The sequence below is a fragment of the Saccoglossus kowalevskii genome, chromosome 14, assembly GCF_978046115.1.
Source record: "Saccoglossus kowalevskii chromosome 14, keSacKowa6.1, whole genome shotgun sequence".
Lineage (NCBI taxonomy): Eukaryota > Metazoa > Hemichordata > Enteropneusta > Harrimaniidae > Saccoglossus > Saccoglossus kowalevskii.
The window spans coordinates 6938466-6964642 of NC_140654.1; the positions used below are offsets into that span (position 1 = coordinate 6938466).

The 26177-nt window shown below is 33.9% G+C and overlaps 1 protein-coding gene across 3 annotated transcripts in view; it reads right to left on the reverse strand.

Moving 5' to 3' along the window:
- Positions 1–1316: 1316 nt before the first annotated feature.
- LOC100372533 (potassium voltage-gated channel subfamily KQT member 1-like) overlaps positions 1317–26177 on the reverse strand; it is a 129483-nt gene continuing 104622 nt past the window's right edge. Inside the window, exons 3-13 of one of the 3 annotated variants that reach the window (XM_085507845.1) lie at positions 24683–24809; positions 23435–23610; positions 22113–22241; positions 20831–20941; positions 15472–15567; positions 14851–14939; positions 14094–14344; positions 12612–12632; positions 10984–11076; positions 10482–10680; positions 1317–6782 (exon numbers count right to left, since the gene is read on the reverse strand). In XM_085507845.1, coding sequence (XP_085363971.1) covers positions 6218–6782; positions 10482–10680; positions 10984–11076; positions 12612–12632; positions 14094–14344; positions 14851–14939; positions 15472–15567; positions 20831–20941; positions 22113–22241; positions 23435–23610; positions 24683–24809 — 1857 coding nt within the window. In that variant the 3' untranslated portion in view covers positions 1317–6217. Of the gene's footprint in view, positions 6783–10481; positions 10681–10983; positions 11077–12611; positions 12633–14093; positions 14345–14850; positions 14940–15471; positions 15568–15643; positions 15740–20830; positions 20942–22112; positions 22242–23434; positions 23611–24682; positions 24810–26177 lie in introns of all 3 variants that reach the window. The other 2 variants (XM_078011909.2, XM_085507846.1) reach the window with 2 other exon arrangements.

Sequence of the window (26177 nt, forward strand, 5' to 3'; positions counted from 1 at the left end):
CAAGTGCTTCGCGTAGAACAATCATTAACCTCGTACATGAAAACACGAAAAAAAGAACGATTTTGTGTGACGTCTTGCGCATTTCAAATATAGGCATGAACGCCCCCAATGTGTGCACACATTCCCTCCTTATATCCCAGGTACCTCGATCTGATTAAAATCTTATGCATGAGTCAGTTCATTTTCCCCATCTTCGCTAGTCTAGATGGCGTCTGGGGTCGTGAAACTTTGAAACATTTATGAATAATATACTAGTGAATGGGTCTGATAACAGAGCAGACTACGTTGTTACATAGCGATTCGCCAGCCCATTCTCAAGCGCACTCGGATAGGTTGGTTTCCAGACTACAACTTCGCTATTCGTAAACCCAATATACATATTGTTTTAATACTCGCATTGTTTCCTTAGTTAATTCTATTTTTTTTGGCTTTTCCTGCTTTTTTGTCGGGCATATTACCATTTTATTTTATAAATGTGCATATTCCCGTGATGTAAGAAAATGATTACATTTTTGGTTCTATATATAAATTTTCCCAATGTCCCGAGTTACAGGAATATTGACAAAGTAGTTGAACTATACGCATTCAGCGCCTTGCATGACGAGTTCAATTTAATGGGCTATACCGACGCTTAAGATAGTCGCTAGTTGACGTTTTAACAATCGAGTCTGAAAGTCACCGGTTATACTGATTGAAAGCTGACGTATTGTGACGTTTATTGACTAAGATGTTATTTATTGTTTTCACTACAACAAAATCCCATCATTCATTGCAGACCGAGTTCCGCCTCGGATATGCGCTATACAATACTAACCCAGGAAGTATGCAATGTTCGAAGTTCGCTGTCGAAGTACGAGTAATTTAAAATAGCCATCCTATAAATTCGAACGGGAGGGGTCTAATGGCGATACAGGAAACAACTCGCGCGCATCTCAAACAAATGTTTCTCATCGAATATTGATTTGATGATATAGCCCACCGTCGAACCCCGAGTGATAATCCACTAAACTATGTTACTACAGTTAAATATGAGTTGCGTGGGCACGTTTTTGTTTTTAAATTCGTCCATGGATATTACGAAATAAAGAACAACTTTCTCGAATCACGGAAACCCGGGCGCTCCTATATACACATTGAACAAATAAATTACAATTCCCGAAATAAGTTGGAGAACTAAAAAAAAAAAAAAAAGGATTTATGCATCTTCTGGGAACAGATGCACTTGTCCGATAATTACTCCCATTTCTTTTACCCATTTACGTCATAGGTCTTCGTTGCTAGAGGGCACAGCTTACAAAAAAGCACACTTACTAAAATTATATATATGGATGTTTTGAAATATTTTTAATTCTGATAAAAATGACTTTTGTCAGGATACAAAGAAGTTAAATAATATTACACCTCGACAGTAGTCAAATTGAAATCCTCTCAGTGCGTTTAGACTACTTACAGTATGCAAGTTATTATAGTTTAAAAGCTGAAGGGGAAAAACTATAAAGAGTTAAGAAATGAAATTATATATTTTCTTCCACGTTTGGCAGATTGTAAAAATAATATTATACATATAGTTTCTTGAATTCATGGACACGGAACATCTACACAGTATCAGCGTAATCCTATAAGTTTACACAATCACAGAAATTATTTGGCAAATTTCAAAGAGTTGACCAGAGTCAGTAAAGTTTTATGTACATATTTATATAAAATAAAACCTTTTCACACACGTGATCTAATAATTGAATTGGACAATAACATCAAAGACTGACGTTTATAAAACGTATCCTTAAAGAGATGCACATAGATCCAAACTGTATAAAAATGTAATATCCAAATCGAATTTTCAATTGATTGAGTTAGTACGAATATACCCATGATGGTTCATTTGTGCAATCATCACCCTTACCACTTACACTCCAATCATTAACCAAATATTACACGCATACACACACACATCGTCGACATCTATACGGAATCCATCATGTGGCATTAGTCTCTGGCACAATATAATGTAAATCAGCAGACGTGTCTGTCATGTGCCTGACACACGTTTGCTCATTAGCATAGGTTGATGAGATTTGGTAGTATGCAATGGAAGCATTATAATATACAGTAGGTGTTCTCTATTCTACACGTGATTGCGTTTCAAATGTGATATTTGCCAAATAATTCCTTACACATAACAATCAGATATATAGCCACCATTGATTTGGCCTGCAAATAAAATTGTATGCAACTATAAAACTTGAAAGTTGTGGCTTATCTGTGCACTGTAGACGACGGGTTGATTGAGAGTACTTTGAATTCAAAATGTAATTGTTAAAAAATTAACAACTTAAAAGAAATTATTTTATTATCCTGTAAGTTATTTACAATTTTAGCGAAACACGAATGTACAGAAAAATTCGCGTTCTATACATCAACTTTGTCCTACCACCGCCCACTCGCATCCAAAGAACGTATCAATGCTTTGTGTGACACATGCTGATGTTACTCTATATAAGCAATGTGGCCACGGCAAAGCTATAATACAATAGAAAAGCAAGTCATTAACACCGAGTTTGCGCTTGGTAAGGAACACATATAACAGGGAAAGCAACTAATTAGCACCTAAAGGTATATTTATTGTACAGAGTACATGTATAGTCTGAGCCACGTACATTTTATGGCAAGCTAACAGCAAGTGAAATGCGCCAAGCAACGTGTTGAGATCAGAATAAACGTAGATATCAGTAAATAAATAGGTACACAGTATTGTTCAACTGCAACCTGCCAGGTTTACACAATGGTATATAAAGTCTACGATAAAACCACCATTTGTATTTTTCGAAAATAGAATGGCCATTGCCAGAATGTTTAGTAGGGAAATAACCAAGAATGGTTCTAAAAGTTACATAAAAGAGAAAATTACGCTAGAATCCGCTACTATTTATATTATAGTAAAGTGTTTAAGTATATATAATTGTAGTATCACCATGTATGAAGATGTAGAACACAGAGGGTGGAGAGGTAAGACATATCAGGGCTTCAAAACAATCCCCAGAAAAAAAGTTGAATTACTAGGTGCTGACTTTTGGGTGCAAATATAGAAATGGATATATTGTATTCAAATACAATGGCATGTTCGTAGCATACGTTTCATTAGAACTTTATCACCGCCTGTTCTTAAAGACCCGCAAATCTCAGGTAAACATATTGAACAGTCCATCTAAATTCCGAAAAAAGTTTTTTTTTTTTTGATATTGCTCATGTTTACAGGGACACCTCATGCATACGAATTTTGAGATGTGTGGCGAGTTTCGTGTTTATACCGCATGAACACAGTGTCTTTCACTGTCCCCTTGCTATGTAGGTTAATAGCCAACACCTGAATATCAGTAGACCATTATTGGGTTTCAGTGTCACGTGATATTTTGTCAAATACGTCCCCAATTTGTTCACCTTAGAGGATAGTTTGTCGTGTTAACCAAAACAGTAAAGTATCTATTTATTACACCATGGCTTCGTAGGTCAAATGAAATATTGAACAAACTGTAGTAGTTTGGGTACATATTTTGGTTTGCACGGATCGCCGACCAGCACGTCATGAATTACCCTCAAACGAGCCGGCGTTACTGACGTAAGGCACAGAATATCACGAGCACTAGAAACTCGCTAGAAACTACTGCTTATGCCCGCCACAGTTTAATTTAAAACCCGCTCCTGCTGAATAAATATTTAATAAATAAATAAATTAATTAATAAATAAAATTTGAGACGGTAAATAAAACACCTGCGCTTCATTCAGCCTCCAGTCAAAAGTAAAATAAAAATAAAAACATGAAACAGTAAAAAGAGATTAGAATATATGACTCGATAACGTTTCCAATATCAGGTGAAAAGTGGTTGAGCAATCATGTACCTGAAAATGACGTTATTTCCGAAAATTTCATGAGGTAATGTAGGAGGCCATTTCAAGTAATTAAAACATGTCATAAACATTTAAAATGCCAATGCAGCTCATTTATACAAAACATAAATATGCAAGTAGAGTGTCAAGTAAAGAAGAATAATGATAGAGTGAACACTATATGTATTAAACTTCTGGTGATTCATTTCACTATTTTCCTAGATGGGATACGCTTGGGATTGAGTGCTAGAGTCGAAAGTGGCTTGCTGGAGTGAGAGTGCGTTGTTGTGCTGCAATGAATAACACACGTATAGTGCAATGACATGCTGAGAACGTAGAATATACATACTTTATAAAAGTATGCAGTCAACATGTTTACACCAAAACACAACTTTTCAAATTTCTGATCACCCAGAACGCCTAACTAATTTGAACTTGGTCTAAACTTTTAAACGTTTCTAAACCCTGTCACAATTAACAAAGAATTCAGTTGTGGCTTTCATTTCAATTGAAATAGTAGCAGATATTGTGCGAAGTATTTAAGTGATGACATTAAAGAAAAAAAAGACATCTCCTTCAAATAGTAAAAATTGTGCACACATGACTGACGTGAAAAGTGATAAATAGATTTAGTTTTAAATATAATAATAATAATAGTATAGCTACTTAAATTACTGTGCAATGCCCTGAATATATATTGAAAGACTCTGAGATGCCTTCATATTTTCCACTTGTGACGTTTCTGTGATAGACCAGTCAAATAGACCAAAACTTATGTAAGAGTTACATTTTACATCCAAAGAGAGCTGGGCCTCCGAGGAAACATGTAGCAAATAGTTCTACGTGACCAACAGACAAAAAGAAGAAACTCTGTTATCAAGCAGATATATATTAAGTAATTTGACAATCTTGCAAAATATAACTACATAGTATTCATTTTCGCGTTAAAGGTACCACCAATGACGACCATACCTCACGAGCAATTCACTGTTTAGGAAATAATAAAGACTTTCATAAGACCATACCGGAGCAAAGGTTTCATGTAACTTGCGAGAATTATACTTATGTCAATATAATCGAACATACACTTTTTTATCAATAGTACTGCTTAAGTAGCAAGCCATGAATCGCAGCTGCCATCGTCGCAGAAATTGCATAGAAAAAATATCTCTCGCAGGCAAATACCATACATAATTGGGTAACAAGCCCCAACACACAAGAACCACACTCATTCCTGTAATAGTATGTAACTCTTCATATTTTTCGAACATCAGAGTCCAGAATTTAAAAAATAATGTGGACAACAAAAAACGGCCTAATTATCTCATGAAAATCCAGAAAAACACAGCATATATTTTCTGTATTACCTCTCATGCTTTGGAAACTCATAATTACGCTGTTCTTTGTGAATGTATGAAATGAAAGTAATAAAAAATTAAAAACAATATCAAACAAAACATGAAAAACAAATTAACAACTAAATTAAAACATGTAAATTCATGACTGTTTTGTCGAAGCTTCATTCACTTGTTGACGGCAGTAATTCTTCTCTTGTTTGCGTTTGTAAAGTTATGTTTCTCTTAACAACTATATCCAGAAGAAGCATTGTGTCCATGGCAGTAATGTTTATCCGCAAGGTTCAAAATTCCTCAGCACACAACTCGCTATCAATATTTGCTGAGATGGCCCAGACAGAAACCAACGAAAACATTTCTAAAACAGGTACTTGATAATGTCCCAACTAGGCAGTAATGTTGAGTAACACTACTTCCATTTCAGGTTATGTATATTGATAATCCACTCAGAATCACTCAAACAAATGTCTACACTATTCCATTTAGTAAGTAGCATTTCTTTGATATTCTATGTGAGAATACATCCTGGTTCGGTAGTTTTATATGAAGCAATTAGTTAGATATAATAATCCCATTTTAGGCACAGCATTCAGCTCCTTATATCCAGAAAGCAGTGACATTCTTTGCTTTACTAGTTTCAAATAAATCTATTGTTGTTTTTCACTGCATGATCCAGGAATGAAAACGAAATAAAGAAATGGATATGTTACAGATGACACGCATGTACGCGCATACTTTCCTTGGATAATATTCCGTTGAAGTCATGAACATATATATCCACACAATGGGTTAGTAGTATCTTTAATTCCAATTAAATCATTATGTGTGATTAGCTCCAAATCGTGTTAAAACAGAAGTAGGAAGCTCTACCAAAATTTTAACTATTGTATCTGTTGATTTCTGTCTTTGGCAAGAAAGTTGACTATTCACAGCTGGCTCCCTGGGCAAAATATACATATGGATGTAAGCTGATATACTAAACTCTAGTATCGTCTATTGCACTGTCATAATCAGGAATATTTTGTCCCCTACCAACACCTTTGGCATTTGCGAGCTGCAGGCCTTGTTCACTTTCAGTAGTAGTAGTGATTGATGGTTGTGAAAGTGCTGTGGATACTGTAACAGTTGTTGCATCTGGTGCATCTAAATTTAAAGACGATGGAATACTCGGTTGTGAATCAGAGAGTTTTCTGAATTCAACTCTGCGTTCAGACTTTTCATGGGTATCAACATGTGCCCCATGCCCCTCTGATTTTACCCGTGACAACTTTCTGGCTCTTCCATGCCGCCTAATCCGTGATGGGGGATCTTTAGTGTCTTTGTCACTATCATTCTGATCATCATGTTCATGTTTATTTTGTTGTAACGCTTTCATTTTTTCTTGCCTTTCTTCTCTGTAGAGTTCAATCAACATATCTAATTTTCGATCAATCATATTGACCTTTTTCTCAACTTTTATAACCCTGGTGATCATAGGAACCTTTGTATTATACAACTCGATTCCATTCTTTCCTTCAGTTTTTCCAAGAATTTCATCTAGCCTGCAGAGACAGAAAATATTATTTAAAACTTAATTTTACTGGTATATAATATTATTACATATGTACTGCAGTATATTTTGATTCGTCCTTGAAATCAAAATCGGTATTTACACAACCCATATGCAAATGAGGTCTGAGAGCAAACAAAGTAGTTCCTTCAGGAGTACAGTTTTTCAGAGTAAACAATATTTAGAAGTACGATATTTCCCCCTGGGGTACATGAATATACTTGCCGAGTGAAATGAAATTTGAACAACAGTAATGGTACTATTAGGCAGTCACTTATTTTGGCCCAAACTAATTTGCATATCACCCATGCAATAATGTTTTCGGTATTTTCACGGTCGATATGCAAATGAACATGGTATTTTCATTGGCTACCGAACTATTTTTATTTTGTAAACACATTTTCGTCTGTTATTTTTATCCAGTTCAAATCGTTCAACAACATTTTTGGCATGTCAGATGTACATCACATAGAATACTACGATTGGGAGAACTTAATGTATGTTGACCACCTGGAAACTGAGTTTTATAAACCTTGAAGGGCTCTCAGAAGATCCACCAGCAGTACAATCAGCGATTACTATGCAGCCGCAACCATCAGCATCGAGATACCAGGTTTCTGCTGGCGACGTTGCGGCGTTACTCAGTTCCAAATAAAAATTACCAACGTCAAAAGAGCAACATTTTAACCGGTAATCAAGACTCAATCCACGACCAGCAAGCAACATCACACACGAAGTTGTAGCGTGCAGCTAAGCGACAACCGCTGTCGACGAAAGTCACCCCGTCTGTGGAGTACCGCAGTTGCACGGCATGTTTGCCAATGCACAATTCTGTGGCGGAACGTTTAACTTCAACATAAACTGTGTATCATAGTCGTAATGTTCAAGTTCTGGTTCTGCCGTGGTCCCAACTAAACGTCAACGAGTTATTTATTCGGAAAGTGACTCGGATTAGACGTCTGATTATTTTAATTTCAAACAATCAGTGACACGCGTTCTCCGGGCGCGTTCTACACTGACACGCGCTGCTAGGGCGTAACACTTATATTGGAACATATTACTGTGCAATGGGGTTCTCCGACCTAAATTCTATCCCGGTTTGCACGTTCTTTCTTTAATACGAAATAATCAAGTATGCGGTGTACACCGCATCACTCGTGAAAATAACTTCCATACGCAACGAAAGCCACGGGGAGGGTGTGGGGTTCTGTCATAGTATACAATGAATGCATTATATATAACATTTGAGAATGTTTGAATGCTTCTAGAATCTACTGACCAAGTCTTTGCTACCATTACAATACTATCTCAAGTGTGTGACATGTAATGTATTGCGTTATCAAGTTTTATTATGATTTTTCATAAAATGAAACAAGAAGTATTACTTAGTTCTTCAATTCATCAAATGAATAAACGTATTAATGTTATTTATTCATTATTTCGTTTTTGGGTTTTGTTCTGTAAGAAATAACCTTTCTGAGTGTCTAAAACATTTTATCACATGCGTCACAGTCGATATAAAATTTATGCAAAGTGTACTCAGTAAAACGAAATTTAGCAAAACCCACTTGAACTTTGAAGACCACCATTTGTACAGTCTGCACAAGTAGTTATGGTTAATAGCATCTTTACCAATGCCAGATTGTTGGTAAGGGGTAAACATTAACAATGTCATAGTCGCACTGCATTATGGTACGAGTAACAATTGTTTTAGTGGGTAGCAGTCCCTCAAAGCCCCAAACTGGCATATACAGACCCGCCAGAAAGTATTTACGCACCACACTACAGGCAGCTACTACCTACGATATCATACAATAAAATAAACTCAATAACGGTTTGAATAAATATATTTATATATCTAATAAAATATGCGTTTTTACACACAATAAAAACAACAAAATTGTCATTGTCATGCAGGATTGAATAAAAACGGAAGTCTGAACGAAACAGTGAAAAAACGTTCGAATTCTCTATGGAGAATACCGTGTAAACGCAAGCTCATGAATATTCATGAAGACATAGAACGCGGCGATTGTCAATAATGCGTGTGTCCACCTCTTCGCTGGATGACTTCTCTGAGCCGTTTTGGCATGGTATCGACGAGTTTCCGACACATGTTCACCTGGAACTGTCCCCAAGCTTCCATTATACTCGCGTATAAATCCTCGATGTTAGCAACTGGTCGGGAATGCACCTCTAAATCGATTAACTCCCAAAGGTTCTCAATGGGATTCAAATCTGGAGACTGTGCAGGCCAATTCAAAGTGGTAAAGTTGTCGAAAAGATATCCGTACTCTTGTGGATTATTTAGAAAATCCCTCACTGCCAATGCTGTGTGAACCGGGGCATTATCCTGTTGGAAATGAAAATTGGGTCCAACGAGTCTTAGTGCCGACGGTATCATTTCGTTTTGCAGGATATCCAAATATTTCCATCGGTTCATGGTCGTCGGTACACGGACCAGCGACCCTAAGCCGGTAGCCGAAAAACATCCCCACACCATGACGCTACCACCACCAAATTTTATTGTAGGTTTAATGCATTTCAGCTCGTACTCTTCACCTGGTCTCCGACGTACAAATAATCTTCCACGGCTACGAAACACCGTAAACTTTGATTCGTCCGACCAGATAACTTGAGCCCACTGCGCCGGAGTCCAGTCGATGTGTTGTCTGGCAAATTGCAACCGCGCTGCAATGTGTCGAGGTTTGTAGTTTTGGTTTCTTTTTTGCAACACAGCCGCGAAGATTACCATCCTTATATAGTCTTGATTTTATAGTGCTCAAACACAATATTTTCCCAGTGAGTTGATTAAAATTGGCACGCAAATCACGGGCGGTGTGAAACCGATTCGTTAAACTAGACCTGATGAGTAGCCGGTCTTCGCGTTGCGTTGTACGCCTTGGTCGACCTGATCGACGACGATTGCCCATACTACCTCGCAGACGAAGTTTTCGCAGGTTGAAACGTATGGAGCCTTCAGAAATTCCCAGTCTTCTTGCAATTTCCCTATTAGACACTCCTTCTGTATACAGTGCTTCAATGTTCCCTTTAGTAAATTCTGACAATTCCCTAACTTTCGGCATGGCTCAATGTTTGTAAATAAAAATTACGTATCTGACACTATGACCTCGATAGGAATATTCATGAACTACAACTGACAGGTATTCCCGCCCAGAAGCGCGTGTTGAAATAATTTCAGCTTCCCAATTGGTTCAAATTTGCATGAGAAAGGACACGACTATCGCACATGTTTTATGGCGCGAAGTTTTAATGAGATGCAAATGATATGCAAATGAGCGCGCTCCCATAGAGTTAACCATGGCGATTTTCGCTCACTGAAAAAACGTCTACATACAAAAAAACTAAACACAAATCAACCATTTTATTTTGACTAAAATGCACTAGTTCTTCTTAAATTTAGTATATTTTAAAGTCAACACATCATGTTACCCGAAATTGTTATTTTTAGTTACGAAAACGATCAAATGACAGGTGCGTAAATACTTTCTGGCGGGTCTGTAGTTATGTTGAAAAATGCCGAGTTGTGTTTTTTGTCAATTAAAAAATCGTCAGGACTTCACTAGCAATATTTTTAACGATATGATTAATTCGACAAATCAAAAACCAACGTAAAAATTCTTACAAAGCTTTAAAAAAGTTATACACTAAAGAGTTAAACAAAACTCACCTAGCCTGTATCGCTTTCATCCTAAACTGCATTTCAGCTGCTCCTGCTGAATATTGCTCTATAACGTCTTTTACATCATATGGTCGGAAAGCTTCCTTAAATTTTCTTCGAGCAACAAAATATTTAATTTTTCTGATTGCACGTACAGCATTTTTATGAGGTTCTGTAAGTCTGGTCAGTCCCATTGTTTCATCATCATCTAAATGATTAGATAATTAATCAGTGAGCACAAATCTATATCAGAATCAAGTTTATATTGAAAACACAAACGTTAAAACAAAACGAGTGTTCGATATATACTTAGACTCTGTTATAACTGAGCCTCTGGAAAAGATGTATGATATGACTTCTTGTGTGCTTTGATATATTTTTCTCTCATTGTTTTAACCAGTGTTTTAATTGTTTTATGGTGTTGACGTTATTTGAATTGTCACCCAGCAAAAGCATTGACTTAAACAAAAAATAATTAAAATTAGTGAGAATATTATTCATGATATCATACCAAGTAATCTTTTGAGTGCAGCTATATTCTGTGTCACAAACCATTCAGTTGTCTGCGGCTCTGGTACTACTGGTTCGTCTTCTTTAATGCTATCTGCTTTGAAAAAATGTTTGTTAAATAGTGTCATGAAATACATCTGATATGTACGTGCTGTTTATGTTATGTATCCCGTTAGATCATCATCCTACCAAATAAATATGCTAATGGCAAAATTAAATGCACATCATGGTTATATTTATAAAACAAAACATGCCTCCCAAGCAGCAAGGCATTATGTTCTTTGTATTTCGAATATTAAGCAGTTGGGCTGTTACATTATGTCTTTTCATAAGATATGTTGGTTTTTCAACAAAGATGATAGAAACACATCGTCAACTGACACGTATTACAAATAAGTCTCGTTTACAATTGCTACATTGTTATATGGTTAATACGTCATTAGGTGGTGCATGGTAATAGCACCATCTGATATGTCTTAACAAGACGACCATGCTCTGTTTACACTATCGGTAATGATACATTCATTCATTCATTTTAATATAATAAATCTAAGCAATATGATCTACGAATAATTATTCTTATATACTTAACACAAATCTAGTTTACGATGTAAATTATTCAGCCTGGCATGGCACTTAATATGAGTAACAAAATACCACATAACACTTCAACTCAATGCGATATACAGCACATAACAGTTGGAAACATATACATCAACAATTCTACAATGAACCATAATAAAAACAGTATGAACACACCAACACAGTTACACAAACACCAAATAGGGAAGATATATGGACAAGTTTACGATACTGGTTACTATTACTGTTAAGTGTATTCATAATAGTTTACCTATGTTAACCACATACAACATAGAACACATTCTACAGACAATTTAATGGTGCAACTTATAATATTGAGAATAGGTTTAAGACTATCAGAATATATTGCCATTGTTATCTCTGTTTGTAAGGTTCAAATTATGCCTTTATAGCTATTTTAGTTACCTCATGGCTTATCTATTGTTTTAATAATACATGCAGTGTATATATACTGATATATACACAGTCTTTCAGTTCATTGTTTGGAAATTAATCAGCGATCTCACTAGAAAAGTCGAGTCAGTCGTGTAATGAATTTTGGAGATATTTCTTTTAATAATCCCCGAAAGAAACAACATTTATGTATTAAATATATTTATTAAACAGCAAATTAATTAATTAAATGTTATACACACCATTTAAGTTAATTTTCACAATATATCCAATGACTATTAAACACAATTTTAGTGTGAAATTTGATTTCTTGTTAATTGACACATATATTAATATACTCAAGAAGACACGATTATTATTAGCCAAACAGATCGAGTTTTGTTATGACACATTTTTAAACAAATACGAACAAAACACAAAACATTTTGCACAAACAATAATAGATCTAGATGACATCAGCCTAAGATCTCGCACTAAGTGGTCTTATAGATTAAACAACCTGTTAAACCCTTCAATATATAATGGTACATTCCAACATTTGTAAATTGGCTATTCTAAGACAGACAGAGGTAAGGCAGGTGAGAAAGTGATAATCCAGCCATGCAAATAAAAAAAAACACCAGGCATCATTACCTCCACTTCCGGTGGACGTTTCTTGAAAATGTGGAGAAATAAAAAGAAAGTTGAAAAAAACACTGTCTTTGAAATAAACTTAAGAATCGCTATGCTATAAATAGTGTGGTGAAGTATGTACATGATCAGAATCAATTGGGCAATGGATCCAGAAAATGGAAAAGGATTTTTGAGAATGGTCTGAGATCTTAGAGTGATGTGCGATAAACACAATGAGACAGCATATAGACTGAAAGCGAGAGATACAAGCAATTCCATGCATGCACATATTTTGTCTTCAAAATAATGACAGTGATTCACTAAAAACGTTCACAATCACTGACAAATTCATGGAAAATTTAGCTTCAGCAACAACATGAAAGATGAAGAATATTTAATCCGAAGCAAGCAGCAAGCAAACACTTCATTTCTATTTGCGATTTGTTAGTACAATTATCATGCATAATTGACACCCACGTGCCTGCTCTTAGGTTAATATACCGATTATTTTTTTATGTGATATTATTATGAGATAAAGTGTAATTTACTGTGTTTCTGATCACCAATATGAAAATACTTCTGTAGATGATGTGGTTAATCTTTAATCTATTGTGTTGTGATTTTACACTATAAGAGAATACTTTACTTAATAATTTAGTGTAAAGCATGCAAAGTAACAGTCAAGTAATTGATTATGTTTTTCCAATCAGCATTTTACTGATATTTGGCACCTTGATTTGTGATGGAGTGTGTTCACCAAACCATGCGAGTTGAAAGATACAACTATGCATATTCAACTCTGCATATCCAAGTTGGAATATTGCAAGGCCAACCGCTGGATAATATTAAAACATGCAATGTGTATTTAATGTAATCAGTAACAACTGTCTATGGCATTAATGGTCAATAGGGACACCTCACCAATTGCAGCTTTTCCTCTACATTGTACTTCCTGTCTGCCAAACACTTCCAAGGCAATAAAAATACAGTACATGTCAAAGGATTGGACAAATTGGTGATGGGTCACTAACATTGTTCTATTAATTCTGTTCAATGAATCTCTCATTAGACACGTAAAGTTTTACTATAATAACTATAACAAAAACATCCCAGTATGATCACTGCAAGTAATTGTTTTTAGGTGATTGTTTTATATTAGGCAGAGGTTGGTGTATTACTCTATACCATAGTTATAGTAAATGCATATTATATAATTAAAATAAAATCTGATCAATCGACTAGTAGATACATCAGCAATTAAAATAAATTACAATTAAATACAATAATTGATGTATTATACATTTTAGTACAGAAACAAATATAATTGCCATGCTTTCCATGTGGTTTAGAGCTCAGTACATGACAGATCTACATGATAATAGATGATATCATATTCATGTGATACTGTAACCAAACAATAGATTCATGTAATATGGTTCCTTAGCAGAAAGTGTCACCAAAAGAAGCAATTGTATATAACACCATAATATTCAGGGCACTTACCATCATCTCTGTTTTTTGGAGAATAAAGCGAATCCTGATTTCGTGATAATGGGCCATTACCATCATGAAGACTAAGTGAACTTTTATTCAGACTATCCCCTACATCTAGATCATGGCTATGTGATTTTTTCAAAGCATCATGCTGGTTCAATGGATTGTGCCTTCTAACCATTGGACTTCCAATTTTTCTTTTTGTTGAAAGACGTGATATTAGGCTGGGGTTCGTCCTATTTCTGTGAATAGTGGAGGTTCTGTTCACACGTGAGGAACAAAGTGTGAAACATACATAGTGTGAATATCAAAAGCCCATTAATACCTTAAGAGAAGATAAAATTATATTTCAACCTTTTTCTATGCTGTCTAGTCTAGCGCATTTGAAACAGAAGAGACAGTATACCAAAATATTTCAGGAATTTATAGAAAGAAACCATGCTTGAAATATAATAGCAACATATTGGAACATAGTTCATATTCATGATCAAAAACATTATAGATGTCACCTACATCACGTAATATTACTAATATTTGTATTCCAGTGGTATATCCAGTATGTTGTCATAACATTAGAACAAATATTGAGCCACCTTTAAGGCAATATGCATTTTATAATGCTACCTTTACATAAGAAATATTGTAAAACATGTATCAATCATTGCAGCATGCTTTATACATTATATTGTATATTGTGACAATAACTGGTGACTAATTTGGTAGGCAACAAAACATGCATGCAATGATAATGGTTCTATTAACTCACGTAGTAGGGCTGTTAACTGGTCTTAAATGAGGTTTCCATGTTGCTACGGACATAGAACATGGATCTGCTGCATAGCAACGCCACACACACTGAATCAAAGAACACATTTCAATTATATGGAAGTATTCAAGAGCATGAGAATATGTTATGCATATCAATGTGTCATATTGGGTACTCAATAGTTTAAGAACATGTGTATATTCCAATATAATTCTAATAACAGGCAATGATCAGTCTTACTTCTCAGCAAGTAATCACAGTGAATTGATATCATGAACAGTTCTAGGCCAACACACTATAACAATTACACCTGCAAAAGGATGAATTTGCTACATAAATATGAAGTGAGGAGGAAAAGTTCTCAATGTTTGTCCTGAGCATTGAAGGACCTAGGATGGAAAACTAATTAAATCAATCAATTGTATGTCGTGTGATACAAGTAACTAAATAATATTTGAATACTATTTCTCCAATTTGTTGTTCTGTAAAAAGATTTTCGCACCAACAAATAACGTGAAATATGTTCCACCCCACAAGTTTCCCTACTTTTTTGTACTCTGGATGTGCTGTGGTGAAGACCAGTGCACTGATGTAATTAAGTTAGTATGCGTCTCAACATACCTGGATAAGTTGAGCTGCTGGATGGCGTCTTCGTAAGAAATGTTTTTGCCTTTGTTGTTGTTGCACTTTAAGGGCAAATCCTGAACCTAGAATACCCTGTATTAAGAAAATACAGAGAACAGCCATACTGGACTGTTTTTATTTGTACACCATGTTTACTAAGGTTACTCACCTGTATGAGCTCAGCTGCTGGATGGCGTCTTCGTAAGAAATGTTTTTGACGTTGCTGTTGTTGAACCTTAAGGGCAAAGCCTGAACCTAGTATACCCTACCAGAAAGAGGCAATTGATCAATGGCATAGTTATTTTGGTGACATTCTCATATTTGCTCTTAAAATAATTAAAAGGCATGTCATCAAGTTTCAATCCCCAATAATTACTTTCATTCAACTATTGGAAATATATGGCAAGAGATGAGCACATTTCACCTCAAGCAAGCAACACTCAATGGTCTATGACAAAAAGAAGGTTGTTTGATATACCTCAATCAAGACAATTCACACCAACGCAACGCATTGAAAAGTTGATTTTTAACGGGTAGCACTGGAATTCAGCAAAAGAGATGATCATCTGATATGAAATAAATCTACCCCCAAAGCAGCAAATCTTTTTTTACTTCAAAACAATAATCAAATGTAAACAAAAGAAGATTATCACCTAAAATGAGTAACACTAGATTGTAGCACAAGGAAAGATTGTCTGATATATCACATTTAAACCTTTCATCTCAAATAAATAGCACTAGAATGTAGCACAATAAAAGATTGTCTGGAACATCAACATTTAAACCTGTCACCTCAAATGAATAGCACAGGAATGCTGCCAAGGAAAGACTGTCTGATATATCATAGATATATCTAAATTTATATATATCTAAATTTAAATCTTTCACCACAAACGGATAACACTGAAATGTAGCACAAGGGAAGATTGTCTGATATATCAGCATTTAAACCATTCACCACAAATCAAAATCACTGGAATGTAGCACAAGAAAAGATTGTCTGGAACATCAACATTTAAACCTGTCACCTCAAATGAATAGCACAGGAATGCTGCCAAGGAAAGACTGTCTGATATATCATCATTTAAACCTGTCACCTCAAATGAATAGCACTGGAATGTAGCACAAGGAAAGACTGTTTGATATATCAGCATTTAAACCTTTCCCCTCAAATGAGTATCACTGGAATGTAGCACAGGGAAAGACTGTATAATATATCAGCATTTAAACCCTTCACCCAAAATGAATAGCACTGGAATGTAGCACAAGGAACGATTGTTTGATATATCAGCATTTAAACCTTTCACCTCAAATGAATAGCACTGGAATGTAGCACAAGGAAAGACTGTTTGATATATCAGCATTTAAAGCTTTCACCCCAAATGAATAACACTGGAATGTAACACAAGAAACGATTGTCTGATATACCAGGATTGTTAACCTTTCACCACAAATGAGTAACACTGAAATGTAGCACAAGGAACGATTGTCTGATATATCAGCATGTATACCTTTCATCTCAAATGAATAACACTAGAATGTAGCACAATAAAAGACTGTTAGATATATCTAAATTTTAATCTTTCACCTCAAATGAATAACACTGGAATGTAGCAAAAGGAAAGATTGTCTGATATACCAGGATTTTTAACCTTTCACCACAAATGAGTAACACTGAAATGTAGCACAAGGGAAGATTGTCTAATATATTAGAATTTAAACCTTTCACCTCAAATGAGTAACACTGGAATGTAGCACAAGGAATGATTGTCTGATATATCAGCATGTATACCTTTCATCTCAAATGAATAACACTAGAATGTAGCACAATAAAAGACTGTTAGATATATCTAAATTTTAATCTTTCACCTCAAATGAATAACACTGGAATGTAGCAAAAGGAAAGATTGTCTGATATACAAGGATTTTTAACCTTTCACCACAAATGAATAACACTAGAATGTAGCACAGGGAAAGACTGTTAGATATATCTAAATTTTAATCTTTCACCTCAAATGAATAACACTGAAATGTAGCACAAGGGAAGATTGTCTAATATATTAGCATTTAAAGCTTTCACCTAAAATGAGTAACACTAGAATGTAGCACAAGGAAAGAATGTCTGATATATCACATTTAAACCTTTCATCTCAAATAAATAGCACTAGAATGTAGCACAATAAAAGACTGTTAGATATATGTGAATTTAAATCTTTCATCACAAACGGATAACACTGAAATGTAGCACAAGGGAAGATTGTCTGATATATCTGCATTTAAACCTTTTACCACAAATGAGTAACAGGATTGTCTAATATAGTATCATATAACCATCAAAGAGCAACATCAAAATCAAAATGTGATTACTGCAAAGCAACACATTGGTGTGGTGTTTTATGTCATTTTATAATATTGGATTTTCAAACCAATAATCTTAATAAATAATCTCAGTATATCTAAATGAAAAAATCAAATTTTGTCACATTTAACAAATCCAAGTACATATATGAACATATAAACAACCATACATGAGATTCAAACATAGTAAAGCGCCTTCCCACTGGAAGTAGGTGTGCACCTCAGTACACCAGTCACCGAACCCAAAAAAATTGGCTTCAAACACTAACTTAACGAACATGTGTCACAGCGACTAGAACATGCAGAAGCCAAATTTATAATGTAACAGACAACATACATTTAAAGCCAGATATTCAGTATGACCTTCTATAACCTACTACAAAATAATTTGTTCAAAAATGAACAAATAAGTCCATTTGATCAAAAAATAATAAAGAAATCAGGCAGCAAAATGTGCATGCTCAAAAAACTAATCATATATTAGATATACTCAAGCCAGTATCCTCCTTCTACAGTGATGGTTGTAAGTTGATTCATATTGAAAGTAAAGTGGGAGAACAAACATTGATGACAGCACTGCAAATTGTAGATGTTTTTTTTTTAAATAAGTTGAAATTGAAAGAAAGTCCAAAATCATTTTGTCTATTGAAAAAAAGATTTACAAAGAATGTCACCAAAGAAATACTTCTAAAATTTAAAATGGCGACATGAAAGGTCATGCATACTCTAAAGAATGATGCAGTGATTAGAATGGTATTAGTTTGCTATATAGATTTTTTGTATTAGTTTAGGAAATGAAGATGCAATGAAGAACATGCATATTCATGAAAGACCCCCAGCAGATCATGCATATTCATAACTAACCCCCAGCAAAGGTGATGCATATTCATGACTGCATTCTACTCATGATAGATGAAGGCAGAACAGAAAGACTGAGCTCATACTTGGAGTAGGAAACATAGAAGGAAAGCTGAAATGGTGATTGAGTATCAGATGATGCAGAACAAATGTTAACTATACATAAGAAGAATGAACAAGAACATGATGCACACTCACATGAAACATTATAAAATAAAATCAGGTTGTTTACACAAATATGCATATTGCATTTCCACTATTTGAAGTGATCAACCATATCACATAAATGATAAAGTTTTTGTGAGTAGAACTTTGCATTGCACTACACTATATTGCAGTAAGAATTCAGTGAGAATGCTTTTCCATATTAAGGCACCAGTCATGTTTGATATGAGCCCCATGTGAAGTATACAATGAAGATAATTACATTATTTGTTTACATAAATTGAAACTCTACTGAGACGCTTTAAACTAAGTGTTTCTATGGATGAGTATTCAGCTTATCCACATTGAGATTTTATGTAAACGAATAGATATGAATATGGCACATATCAAACATGGCATTGGGTGAGGAGTGCATTGATTTAATATCTTTTCCATGACCCTTGATTGACGCACATTATGGAAACAGAAATGAGTCAAAGTCAAAATTAAACTGAAATCATGGTTCAATTGGTATGAAAACATATTTTCAATGTTAAGTATTTTAAATTGGGTGTACTTTTTGTTCAAAATTAAACAACAACTTTATTGCATTACAATTTTAATAGACGTGTGCTGCCAATAGAGGAAATACAGTACATGGCAATTGGATAACGTCAAAGATCGATAATCATGTATGATTTTCAGATGTGATTAGGGAATCTATATACCACTACAAAGGTTTTTTATTTGATTCAAATTTTAAAGTAGCTCAATTTTCTTATGTTAAAATGTAATAGCTAAACACAACAAATTCAATCTGTAATTTCATCTTATAGTGTGAACACGGTAACAGTTTTATTCAGTAAATGATTACTTTTTATCAACATGTTCCTGTCTTACTATCCCACAATGCAATGTGTTAATACAATGAAACATATACCAGGTATAAACCAAACATTAACATGACTTCACAGAGGTGTTCAGTTTATAGAGGTTTTCTTAGCCTTAGTTTTTTCCACAAAATGAAACAAAACAAAATCGTAACCTTAAATTTTGAACGACTCGCCACGTCACAGAAATAAATTTGTTGAGAATATTTAGTTTCCATCTTTTTTCCACCTACTTTGCAGCTCAATTCATTTGTATTCACATGATGTGACAGCTATTTTGGAATTGTTGAACACTGATGGCACTATTCATTTCGTGTTTTACAGTGTGAAAATTTCTCAGATATTATTAGGCCAATGAAAAAAAATGCGAGTTAGGGTTAGGGTTTCTTTTTGTTTCATGGAAAAGACTAAGCCGTTTTCTTAAACAAGCAAGTATGGAGGGAAAGAACTGAAAAATATGACCAGGTAAAGACAGGTTTCCCGATTGTCCTATCTTGAATACAACAGCGATAAAGTGAATTCTGAATTTCCAGGATTTAACAATTTGGAGTTCCACAAAACGAAATATAAATTTGTCTAATGAAAAGAGCTCGCAAAAATGCACGGAAGATAATCAGATATGGGAGCACATTATATTTGTTGCTGTTTATGCCAACATATACCCATGATGCAGTGTGTGAAACAAAAGAGCACTGAGAAGTATATAGGGCTTGATATAGCCAATCGTACTGTATTGTGATTCAAGAGTGTAGACAAATCGAATATCTGTCTATGTAACGTATTTATCAGTTAGTTATAATCAGTTATTATATTATGGTAAATTTGGAAATCCAAAATTGGTAAATTGATGTTATGGTCAGTAGTTTTAATAACATTGAAAGCCAAAACATGCTTTCGTAAACTGAATTACAAAAACAAAATTCATCAATTTCATTTCTTATTGATAAATTTTGTAATACATAAGCTGGAAACGGGCCTGATGAAATAACAAATCTCAAGCTATCATTGATGATCTGATGTAAGGTGACAATAATTCACAGTAAGCGTATGACTTGACAGGGCTGGATATAGAATGAAATGTCAGGGTTAAATGAGAAGTAACTTACAGCTGGCAGTGCAAAGAACGAAATACCAACTATAGCAAACACTGCAGCCACTAATTTTCCAACCCATGTCACAGGGACCTTATCACCATAGCCTACAGTTGTCAAGGTGACCTGAAAATAAACAAATTTATTTATATTATCAGATATGGAATTGTATATACATGTACATTTTTGCACTATAGCTCCAAGAACACAATAGCTAATAATGTCAAACATTACACACATTACCCATGTGACACAAAGAACTGATCAGAATATTAAGGTCAAAGGTTAATGTCACAGCAATGTCATACAACATGTTTTCAGCCTTAACTACACAATCATTAGGTCTAAATTAAATCTGATACAGGTAGGCATCTCCTTTGATTGTTGTCTAGTTTATGTTGTGATCAAGTTAACCATTAACAATATGAGGTTATTACATTGATACTGCACAGTATGCACAAAGGCAGTAAAGCAGGAGTATCAACTGACGCATAGCAGAGGTCAACGAGACCACATACTGCTCGAGTGCATACTTTGTTGTATCCTCGTAATAACCTTATTATTATACATATTTTTCTCACAACGATACATAATGGGAATTCCAAAATCCAAAAAGTTTAGAACAGATTTAACAAACTTCTTTGTGTGGGATCCAGTCAAACTTCCCGCTGGGAGCTGCCATGTTTGTTTTTATTATTAGAGAATGCTTATGCACGTAATATTTCTATATTTGGAGTTTGCATTTCCTAATATGGTAGGATGCAAATATGCAGTGCAATACCCCAAAATTACGACAAGTTGTAACTTATGGTGTTACGGTGACAGATGTATATTAATAATAATTATAATTATAATTATAATAATTTTATTGACAGAAATAAAATGTTAGTAATAATATATATATGATACTAAAGTATAATTTCAGTCACAGCTATTCCTGATTTCAAATAATTTGTATAAATATTCATTAGCTTCGCTTATTATACCATTTTCTCTTGAACTTTTAAATAAATATAATTTCAACATCACTTTGAATGCCAAACTCACCTTTTACAGAATAAAACCAGCATAATTTTTTCCCTAATTATCAACAAATTGTTATCAAATCTGTGATTAGTGGTGAATCAGGTAAGAAAATAACTAAGAAATTATAGATAAATGCATAAAATGTCTGAATATTAGTGGAAACAATTATGACATTTAAATTAAACTTGTGGCTTTGGAAATTTTTTTTATGTTTGTTGCAGTTGCCTGTCCCTGTACTTTCCATAAACTAAATATAGACACAAGTACTCACCAATCCCCACCACATTGCATCAGCAAAAGTTTCAAAATCCTCTTTATTTTTTTCCATCTCTGCATTGTATACTAGAAAGGATAAAACGCTAAGACTTAAGAAACCAATGTACCATGTTGTGATCAACTCCTGCATAAAAAGAAAATAGAAGAAAAATGAGTTATCACTCCCACAAGAATATATAATACTGTAAAAGGGGTAATTATTCACTGGGTTTTAATTTTGCTTATTTCGCTGACTGGAAAAAGCGCTAAATTAACACCCAGTGAATATGTAAAATTGAGCATAGAACACATTATCTAAATGATAAAACAGTGAATTTAAAACCTACTCAATATGCCTGAAATGTTAAATCAATGAAATTTAAACCCAGTGAAAATTAGTAATTTTACAGTATACATCTAGCACCAAAAACAATAGAATTTTTTTTTTACACAGGACGAAAATGTGACAGGATGTGCACAACGCTAAACGCTTTTCGATGCCATTTCAGGATATAATCTCACATTATTATTAGAAGCAGGAACTAGGGGGTATTCATCCCTTAGATAAAGCTATATGGCCAAAAAGCAAGATGGCTGCAAGACTGTTATCTTTTATCTGATCACAAATTTAATTGTTATCGACATGTATTGCTACATGCATAATATATGCAAGTAAACTGGAAATGCAAATCACTGGTCATGTGACCAGGTAAATTGTTTCTGAATGAATTTTTAGTGTATGGACAGTAATTGAAACTGTATAATAGACTAATCTAGTATCAACAAACATCAGACTTCTTAAATGACTTCTAAATTTGCAATCTCATAAACTCGATTTCTATTTGCTTTTTCTCATATTCATGTGATTTTTGTGTCCAAACTCAAATAAAGTGCCTGTCTCCAGTATTGTAAATGTGTGTCAGCTGATTTTTTATTACCCAATGTTTTCATGGTGGAAAATTAAGACAATTTAATGAGCACGACGCATCAAACATGAAGGTGTACTAATAAGGTTATCACAAGGATAGCGCGAAAGTATATAATCAGGCAGTACAGATCACATCAACCTCTACTATGTGTAGGTAGACACAAACATTATACTGACTTCATGCATATGTGGTAGTCTTGTAATAACCTCTTAATACATGATTAATAAATAAATAAAATTTGAGTAAAAATATAACTTTTGATTAATGAAATAGATAATTAAACAAGCAAAAATAATTAATATAACTTTTAATAACCAAATTAAGAAATATATGAAACAAACAGCATAATACAACTTTTATTTTCAACATACAAACAAATCAATGAATATATTAAAAGAAAAACACTCACCTGTCTATGGGCCCATACAACTGAGCCTAATAGTTTCCAGGTGCCTCCTCTTCTATCGACTCTCACAAGTCGTAAAATCTGCAAGAATCTCAATCCTCTCAAAGCAGAAAAAGCAAACATTTGCCCTGAAGTACCTATTGCTATGATAATAACTGAAACTGCCATTACTATCATATCTGAAACGACAAAAATAGAGAATGCCTTTGTTTTTATAGGTTACTTTTGTTTTTATGAATGTTAGCTATAGAGGGCAGTATAACAAAACTTAAGTTGTGGTTCAGTATCAATTTTATTCACGCAGTTTTGTTGAGATACATGGTCAGCAATGCAGTGTTTAAATTTTGACACTACCTGAATTCCATGACGATACATCAAATTGAATCATATTTAATGCATTTTCCTGAACAATATTGCGATAATGTCATTTATAAACCAAAACTATACACACCAAGGCAAACAATGAATTTTCCGCCACAATCTTTCCAAGAGTACTCTGTTTCAAAATATGCAAATCATGTATTTATGTTCAAAAATGATAAAGAAGACATAGACACAGTTTGAACATCATCATGTTGGCAATTATAATGAAATCAAACACTATTTTTCATATATTATCCTTTAACTTTAAGCCTTTTTCGTAAAACAGATCCCACACTAATCAGATGTACATTAAGACTGATACAATTTCTCCAATTCAGGAGTAAGCTGCTAAGAAATGCAGTTAGAAATCACTCATCCCTTAATTTTAGCTTTATATCAAACACGCTCATTTTCAAATTTACATCTTACAAGACTGAATGAATGCATTACAGACTGATTCACTTCAGAAGAAATGTGGTATAAACTATAAAATGAGAAATGTTTCAAACACAATATGAAAGAAAGAACTATAGTGACAGTCAAATTAACAGAAACAGCATTTCCACAACAATTTTCTTTTCATAGCTTTAGTTCCTGATATGTTCCTTCACACAATTAGCTTTACAGCTCACATAGTCTTAGTGTACGGATTGATACAATCCCCTTGTTTCATATAAACATGTATAACAAGATAAACTTTCTTTCACAAACAGATAAAAGAGCCGTAAAACAGAAATTACAGTTGACATTAAATTGATGCAAAACCTCATTTGCATAATTGTTCAATTTTCCCGAAATTAAAAAAATGCTAGGGTCAAACAAAGAATCACTTTTGCACAGCCTTATATTCATTTATGAATGAAACCAAAAGACAATAATACACTCTACCTAGAATACAAAGAGGTCTTTTAATAAATCTCAGACGTCCCGGAGTGCCTTGGTATCGACTCCTGCACCCTGCAGACCACACACGTAGTATAAACTCCACACTAAACCAGATAACGACAAATAACTCCTAAGAATAGAAGAGAAAAAAAGTGTTTTTTGTTAGCAATTCAAGACTTTTGTGAGTGACTTTTTTATCTACAGCTAATTACTGGTAATTGCCATTAATTGTTTATGTTAGTCAAACTGCAGCATTAGCAATAGATGTCAAATACAACACCTCAACAAATAATATGTAGTGTTCCACTCACTGTACGCTGCTCTACTAATGCCAATGAGAATTTCTCACCATCTTTTTCTGATAGAATTGCTTCAACTAATTTTTACCGACAAATTGGATTCTCACCAATGAAACGATGAGATTTTCAAATCTCACCAACAAGTTAATAAGAATTCATGTTGTCCAAAACAGGCTGTAGGGTTGGCATTTCAAATGATTATAATGTATATAGTCCAAAACAGACTTTAGAGGGCAGTATACAACTGAAAAGCTGTAGTGTTGTCATTACAAATGACCCATAATATATGTAGTCCAAAACAGACTATAGAGGGCAGTATACAAATGAAAAGCTATAGGATTGGCAGTAGAAAAGACCCATTTTATTTATATATATATATATATATATATATATATATATATATATATGAATATTTTATTAAATATTATCAAGAATGTCATTCCGTTAATACATTCAAGGTGACATTTATTTTTATTTTTAATAATGTATTAGTATTGGTTAACAGCTAAAACAACAAGAATTAAATTTCCACTTGTCTTAGTTTAAACTTATAAAACCTCAGGATTCATTCAAGGATTATTTTTCAAAAGATATTTTGAGAATCTAACACATAAATTCCTAAGGTTGAAAGAGTTGAGACTTGCCCTCCCGAGTATTACTGGTATTTGTGACATCTGCTACAAGGTTAACAATAGGTAACTGAGAGTTATCAATGTAGGACACTTAAGATACACTGTAATCGTTTTAATTTCGCTATGAAAATAAATTTCATGAATTCGCAAAAAAATGTCATTTGGGATCTTTATGACAGCGAGTCATATTATATTGAAATTTTGTCTTTATGATTAAACGATAAATTATTATATCATCAAAATAGTGGTGAAAATAAAACTGTATACAGTATTATGTTACCTAGCAACAGGCATCCATTTGGAAATGGTGGTTCAAACATTCCCACTAAAACATCACAAATAACATCTAATTTGTCAATGAAGTCACTTTAATGTAAAATTTCAAAGCATCAGTTGCAAGAGCAAATCCAGGATGTAATTTTTCCTGGTTTGCGTTTTCATGTAAACTGGAAATCAAAACAGAAAATATCTTCAGATTGTAAGGGTTTTGAATGAACCCAATGAGTTTCTTTTGCATCTGCTATCGAGTATTAAATATATTTTAATACTTAAGTTACTCTGGTGTAA